General features: G+C 41.2%; 1 protein-coding gene across 1 annotated transcript in view; it reads right to left on the reverse strand.

Annotated features, from left to right (window-relative positions):
* Positions 1-8,457, reverse strand: part of mapkbp1 (mitogen-activated protein kinase binding protein 1) — a 260,224-nt gene that overhangs the window by 232,712 nt on the left and 19,055 nt on the right. The window contains exon 2 of the mRNA XM_072265081.1: positions 6,423-6,514. Within this exon, the coding sequence (XP_072121182.1) occupies positions 6,423-6,514 (92 nt within the window). The remainder of the gene's footprint in view (positions 1-6,422; positions 6,515-8,457) is intronic.

Genomic DNA, 8,457 nt, shown 5'->3' on the forward strand with positions numbered 1-8,457 from the left:
TTTGGATTTGGACTTGGACTATAGACGTTTTTCAGTCTTATAGTTTTTTATATTCTGTGTTTTTTGCCTGATTTTTTTCAGGTTATTATGTGTGCAGGAGGGGGATTTGGGGGTCAATATGCCTGTTCCGCTTTTGTTTGTTTTTTTGTGTGGGGAGGGAGGGATTGGGGGTTGATGATCTTGCTGCCGTTCTTTTCTTTCTTGGTTCTGCAAAAAATTCAGAGTTGTATAGTTTGATAATAAATTACCCGTGAGTCTTTGAACACACACACACGCACACATATACACATACAAACACACCCTCCAACACACACACACACACACACACACACACACTCTCATAACGTGAAGACCATCACACACACACTCACAATATGAGGACCCTCACACTCAGAATTTGAGCCCACACACTCGCAAAAGCAACACAGTATACATAATTATCTCGCCGGTGGAAAAAAACTCTCGGGAGCAATATGTGGGGGAGAGTGGAGCGTGGGCTAATGATATAGATCTGTCACTCAGTGACAAGTGCAGAGTTTTTGTGGCCTACTTCTAAATCTGAAAGAGCAGACTTAAATGAAGTGCAAAACACTCTTCAATTATTCACCGATTTCCATTTGCTCCATACCACACTGAAGCCTTTATCACACTCACCCTTCCCCCAGCCCTCCTGCTCCAGCTGTGTGACCTGTGAATTAATGTTTTCGCTATGAACGCTGTGTAACACACACACACACACACACACACACACACACACACACACACATATTCAATTAAACTGGAATCTGAATGGTTAGGCAAACAATCATCTTTTTTTCATGTAAACTGAGCAGGAACTGTGTAGAGTTACACTATGAGTAACTCATGCCCTATAGAACAAACAGCATGCCACAGTTACTCAGCAAATAACCCTTTACCCTGCTGAATAAACAGCAACTCCATACAAAACACCATGAGAGAGTGTGAGCCACTAAATGCTGGCAAAACTGAAACCTCGTTGGACCTTTAAATACCTATGGAGTACAAGCTGGGAAATCCCATGTAATCCTGATAGCAGGTTAAGAGAACTTTACTAACAAATTTTCTTATCAGTGAGCTGTTCAGGCTATGTCAAGAAAATGATCGTGTTTGACATTGCCTGGTGGTGTGTTTTATAACTTCAAAACTAATTCAAAACAAGACATGGGAGTCTGAAATATGAGTCTAAATATATATACACACACATACACACACACACACGCACACACACACACACACACAAGATTACTCAAGTATTATTGAAATATTAAATACATGACCATTTTTAACTTTTTAAAAAGTTAATATTTTCTATAGCTTATGTGAAATTGTAATTCCTGGAAATAAAGAAGGGAATAACAAATTAATTTTGAGGGGCATAGATAGGACTTTTAATAGGAAACTTTGCCCCATATGAAACAGGAGGTCACAAGTTTCAGGTAAAGAAGAGGGCCGAGGTGTAATCTGGAATGCACTGTCTGACAGGTGGTGGCTGCAGAGATGTCCATGACATTAACAAAGCATTTTAAATGAGTACCTGAATCAGCAGGTCAAAGAAAACTACAGACCAAGTGGTGGTAAATGCTGGTATACAAAGGTAGCTAATGAGCAGTATGGACTTGATGGGCAGAAGGGCCTGCTTCTGTGCTTCAGGTAGCAAAATTGAAAAGGAAGTACTGGAGACATTAAAAGGATTAAAACGAGACAAATCCTCCTAAAACTCCTGCCCGCATCTCAGGCTACCTACAGAAACAATGCACATAAAAAGGTGTTCTTCCAAATTTCTGTATCAGTCACAACCAAATGCAAGGTAGCAACTAAAATGCCAATATTTAGGGAAGCAGGGAGAGAATAACAGTAGAAGAAGACAACAGAAGCCATTCTTTGATTTGTGAAGGCAAAGCATTTCTTGAACATATCTTGTTCACTGAAATCTTGCTAAAATAAAACACCCGATCAAAATGAGACTCACGAATTTTGTTCCAATGCATTTCCGAGGGAAGAGAGAGGCACATTATTCATTATAGCAGAAAATAAGTTCAGAAACTGAATTTGCAAACCCTAAAGACACAACAGCATTAGAACGAAAATTTGAAACATGTAAATAGAGGGAAACCAGTACAGAATGTTTGGTAGCAGTATCAGCAGTTGGCAAAACGCTGGAATCCATCGGGGTTACTAGGCACACCTACACAGAGCCATTTAACCCCCAGGCAGTCATTGAGATGTAGGAGAAAACTGGAGCACCAGGGGTAAACCCCCATAGAAACAGGAGAAGCAGAGGTCAGAATCTGACCTGGGCCACTGGAGCTGAGAGACATTTGCCTTACCTGCAACACCACTCTGCCACATGTTCTGCGACATCAGACACTTCAGAGGTTAAATCAGAAGAACAAAATACCACTTAAACCAGCAGAACCCAATTAGTGTTTCTTTGGTCAACTAGGTCTGGGCGTCCTTGTACATGAACTTCCAGGTAAACAGGCAGGTAATGCAAGCGGGTAGGCGGATGGAGTAAAATGCCATAATGAGATAATGCAAGACATTAATCCCTCTCATTTAGAGTATTGTGAAGTTCAGTTTTGCTCACTCCTTAAAGAAGGGCACACTGATTGTAAAGAGGCATGCACTAAGTCAGTGCTGACTCACAAGTATGATTCCAACAATGAGCAGGTTATCCGATGAAAATGTAATATTAGGATGCCGAAGAATAAGAGGTGATCTTATTGGGACACAGGAACTGACAGAGTCAATGCCACCGATCTGCTTTCTCCAACTGGAGGGTGCTCTCTGAAAACCTGTCATTTGCAAGTTGACCTGAGTAGAATTCTCTTTTCACGCAGAATGGCGGAAACCCTCCTGAAGGGCAGCACACTTAGATATTGAGCATACTTAAGAGTGAGATAGATCATTGTTTTGATTTCACAGAATCAGAGTCTGCGAGAACTTCAGTTCAAACATCAGTCGTAATAATGAATTGCACAGCAGGCTCGAAGACGCTGTTTTAGCCACTCTTGCTTCTCGAGTTCATAGGATTTTAAGAGCTGTAAGATTACCTGCAATACCCTGGCCAACGTCTACCTTTCAGAGAACATTACAAAACCAGATGAATCTAGTCATTATGTTTTTGGTGTCCACAATTGCAAATAATACTTCATTCACTCTAAAGTGGATGCACAGGGTGCTATGAGAATGTAACTCGTTCCTTCCAGGTTCATGTACTTAACTTTCCAAATACACACACACAAATTACCCAAGCAGAACCATACATAAATACTCCAGTGATACAAACTGTTGACAAGCAAAATTAATTGAAATATGCAACAAATACCATAGATCCAACCCATGATATCTTCTCACAGTTACCATCAGGAGGTATGGAAGACTGAAGTCCCACGCCACCAGGTTCCAGAATGGCTACTTCCCTTCAACCATGGGTTCTTGAACCGACTCATACCACACTAATCTCTAGAGCAGTGGTTTCCAAAGTGGGCAAAATCACTCCCCCCAGGGGTGGTGGGAGTTTCTAAAGGGGTGATAAAGGGGGTGGTGGGAGAGGGGCACTCGATACTAAGGGGGGCAGCTGAGGGATTACAGGTTTAAGGAATGAATTACTTAGCAATTATAAGCATTTGATTCTCAGTGCCTCATAATTGATCAGAACAATCACATAATCACCCCATCTCTCACCGACACACATTTATCTTAAACTTCGTTCAAAGCGCATTATAGTTGTTGAACTTGGCAAATCATGAGAAATCTAGGCTGAAGAAATCATGTTATTTCTGGGCTGGCCCCAGCATTATTGCCATTTACTACTGATGTACAGTATTAGCTAGTTCAATTCCCAGTGACACAATTCCTGTGAATGAGGATACGGCACTCAATGGGATAAAGTTCAGAATCTGCCCTTACAAACTGCCTTGACCACATTTCTTCAGCCCACAACCCAACCGAGATATCGCTGTACCACTTTGTGTACCTCCAGACAGTGAGTGAAGTTTTGCCTAAGTTAGGATGACATCATAACTTTCCCCTTTAATGATCGCGGAACTTAAGGTTGGACTTAAACAATAGGCGATTCATCATAATAGTTAATCCATTATGAAAATGGCAGAAGCAGTTGAAAAGGAAAAGAAGTCTAGACAGTATCCAGCATCTGCAGATTTTCTCGTTTGTAGACGGTATAGTGCGGAATATCTGAAATATAGATTTATACCGGTATCAAGCAACCAACAGCAGCCAATGTGTCTGTCGTATGAAGAAGTATTTACAAATGAGACAATGAGATCATCCAAGCTCCTTGAACATTTGTTGAGAATATACTTTAATAAAGCAAATAAGAACCTGGCTTATTTTCAGTTGTTCCATGAAAACTTTCAGAAATGGAACACACTTCAAAACCCTTTTGCCAGCACTTTACAACAAAACAGTGATGGTTTACGTGCTTCATACATTTCATTGCTCATTGCTAGATCTGGAAAGCCCTATACAATTGGAGAAGGACTGATTCTGCCAGCAGTAAGGGAGTTTCTGAGTACGGTCCTATATAAGTCACCGGACCAAATAATTAAAGTAATTCCACTCAGCAGCAACTCCGTTCAAAGAAGAAATGTCTGAGAATGTGGAAGACACATTATGAAAAGTACCTAGGACAAACAAATTCACTCTGCATTTGGATTAGTTAACTTTGCCAGGCAACAAATCTTTGCTTCTTGGTTATGTTTGCTTCATGAAAGATGAAAGTATGATTCAAGAATTGTTATTTGCAAGGGAAATAGAAACAGATACAAAGGGGGAGTCAATATTTCAGGTTGTTGAGTTGTTTTTCAAAGGAGAAGACATTGCGCTCACCAACAGGTGGGACACTATCAATGATAGGACACAACATGGGATTACTATTTCTTGAAAAATGCCGTATCTAACAAATTTACCATTCACTGTATAATTCGCAGACAACATTTTGTTGCAGAAAGCCTAAGTAATCGGCTGCACAAATTATTAAATACTACTATCACAGCGGTAAATAAAACCAAGTCCCATGCTCTCTATTCTCGACTATTTCGAGAGCTTTGTATTGAGAATGATAAACAGTTTGAATACTTGCTGTGGTGCCCAGAACTCAGATGGCCCTCAAAAGTAAACTGCCCAAGAGTCTTTTATGCACTTTTTTGAAACTGTGATAAAACTCTTTGAAGACTCATTTCATTCAGTAAACAACTTGAGAATATTAGGCATGAGATTGCTTATTTGTCAGAATAATTCACACAGATTAATGAAACCATTCTTCAATTGCAAGGACTTATCAAAGTCAAGTCAGTTGTCTCAACATTTCTGTCCAAGTTAATCCTATTTAAGTGTAACAATGGCTGCCACGACCTTTTCCAATTTCTGCGCCTCACTGAGTTGGAAGAATACCAGACGATGATCTTCAAGTATACTGTACCCACCTGGTGTGCTGCATAAAAACATGCCAGAGAGATTTCAGGATCTTCTATCGATCCAGATGCCAGATTGGATAATAAATATATTCCTAAATACTTGTAATGAGGAAGGATGGAAGAGGAACTGATCTCACTACAAATTGACTTTGAGCTGAAGCCAAGGTGCAAAAAATCATATCAAGACTTTTTGGTTGCAGAAAGAATGCTATCCTGCACTGTGGGAAATGGTCAAAATGTTCTTTATTGCTTTTCCAACATCAAATTTAGTGCAGCACGGTTTCAGTACAGTCGCCCAACTTCTTTCAAAGCAACGAAACAGACTGCAAACTACTGAACGTGGGGATCTGAGACTCCTTCTGAGTGAGACTCAGCCTGATATCACTGCACCAAGCCCAGCCGTCGCATTGAAAGGTGAAAAAGCAATAAATAGTTGGACTATTAACGTACACTCTAAAAATTGTCTTTACTGTAATTACATAAAATTGATTTTGTTTTTTTGCTTTAAATAGATTTGAATAATTTTTGCAATTATATTACTGCTTTGAACTTGCAGTTCCTAGTTTTATTCACTGTGCATCGTAAGTCAAAATTCTTTATAGCTTTTATGTTATGGCCGGAAAGGGAAAGGGGGGGCATTGAGGGTGTGGTCTGGGAGCCAAAAATCCCCAAAAATGCCCAAAAGTATTTGGGAGCCACTGTATTTGCACTTAGCCAAATTATGACCACTTTGGTATTAGACTATTTTTGTTCTACTTGTGTTCTTTCTTGTGAAGATTGTGTTTAATGTATGTTTGTTTCTCTTTTGAATGGTGCTTATTGATGTGATGTGACTGTGATGCAGCTGAAAGTAAGTTTTTCATTGCACTTGTGCATTTAACAATAAACTTGACTTTGATCTTGTGATGCCAGGATGGACGAACATAGTTCACTGGGGACAGAAATCACCAGTCAAACACTCACCCTGATGGGTAGGCCACCAACCCCGTCTTCGAGTCACACGCAAGCCCACTGCTGCCAGAGACTGTGATACCCAGAACCTTCTCCAAAGTCACCTGTGGAGAAAAGAAGAACCAGTTGCAGATTATGACAAGAAGGAGACTGGCTATGATCATGCCGTTACAATGATTATATGTCAGTTGCATCAGGTTGGGGGAGTTACACCAAATAGTGCATCTTCTGCTTTGGTCTGGAGATCAACTACAGCAATCATAATCTGTAATGCAGTCAGATTTGACAAGGCGTTATCACCACTTTCTACTATTTTTGTTTGTAAATCTATTTCAGCCAAAACTTGAACCAAGTTACATACACTCTTGTCCTTGTTAACAACAACTCAAATACCTAAATGCCTTCAAATTTCTTATCCTTGTGTACAAATCCTAGAACAATCTCATCTCTAACTAACTTTGTAACCTCCACTACTGGTCCCTTGTGCACCCAGTGATCTCCTTCCCCTGGTTATTGTGGTAGTGCTTTAGGCCAGGGGTCCCCAACCTTTTTTGCACTGCAGACAGGTTTAATATTGACAATATTTTTGCCAACTGGGGGGGGCGGGGTTCAACAGTGGGCGTGACAGGGAATGAGGAAAGGTGCAGCTGACTCATATCGTTTCATATCGCCAAATCATATCGTTTCCTCGTGGCCCGGTAGCATATGCTTTGCGGCCCGGTGGTTGGGGACCACTGCTTTAAGCTACCTAGTACCCGAATTCCAAAAATCCCATCCCTATCCTTACCTGCCTCTCTTAAATCACCGCTCCTCAGTTCAGTCTCTTTGAGTAATCTGGGTTAAATTTCTACATGATTAAGTCAAGTGCCTTGGGATCTCTCCTTCTGTTGAAAGCAGTGCTTAATCACATTATTGTTAAGACCAGCACTTTGCAACAACAGCGTAACATTCATTTGAAAGGTGGTTCAGACACCACAATAGGTGACATATCCAACTTCAAAGTTCAAAGTAAATTGATTATCAAAGTACAGATATGTCACCATATACAACCTCGAGATTCATTTTCTTGTGGGCATACTCAATAAATCATAGAATAGAAGAGTAACCGTTATAGGATTAGTAAAAGACCGCACCAACTTGGGCATTCAACCAGCGTGCAAAAGACAACAAACTGCACAAATACAGAAAGAAAGATATAATAATAATAATAATAAATAAATAAATCAACAATAAATATTGAGAACATAATGAAGAGTCCTTGAAAGTGAGCCCACATGGGCCGGCTGGTGGCACAACGACATCGGCACCGGACGCGGGAGCGGAGGTTCCCGGGTTTGAAACTAGTCGGGTCCACTGCTGTGTACGCTTTCCATCCGTGCCGGGTTGAGTATCGAGATCGCAACTCGACCTCGTAAAACAAAGGGAAAATACTGTGAAAAATGTCTGTGTGAGTAGTGCGCCACAGAGTCTCTCTCTCTCGCTCCGCGCCTTGTATAAGTCATGAAAAAGACATCATCATGGATGCATGCACACACACGCAGACGCACATGCATGCACGCAGGCACACGCCAAAAAAAAAGGAAGTGAGTCCACAGGTTGTCTCAATGATGGGGCAAGTTGAGTGATGCTCTTGAAGGGACTTGATAGGGTGTTAAGAACATCATCCAGAAGATCTCATGAATGCTTCAGTAAATTGTTCTTCCATCTTACAATGAACAGGGGAGTCTATTCAACACACTGGATCCAGGCTAATTCCTGGAAGAACAGTCCCACACCCCTTCATGTCTCAATCCCCCTCTCTCCCTCATTAACTGACCGGCTTTGCCATTAACCTGCACTAACGGACCATCTTTGGTGGCCAGTAAACCTCCTGGCTGATCTTTGGAATGAGAGAGGCAACAGGTGCAGCCATAGAAAACCCAGGTAGCCACAGAGAGAACAGGCATATCCTACACAGAGAGCAACTGAGATCAGGAGCAAACCTGGGCCCCTAGACTGTGAAGTAGGGGGGCTCACGACGATGCCACCAAACCCCCTTTCTGCTCTG

This window comes from Mobula birostris, chromosome 1, assembly GCF_030028105.1.
Source record: "Mobula birostris isolate sMobBir1 chromosome 1, sMobBir1.hap1, whole genome shotgun sequence".
Taxonomy (NCBI): domain Eukaryota; kingdom Metazoa; phylum Chordata; class Chondrichthyes; order Myliobatiformes; family Myliobatidae; genus Mobula; species Mobula birostris.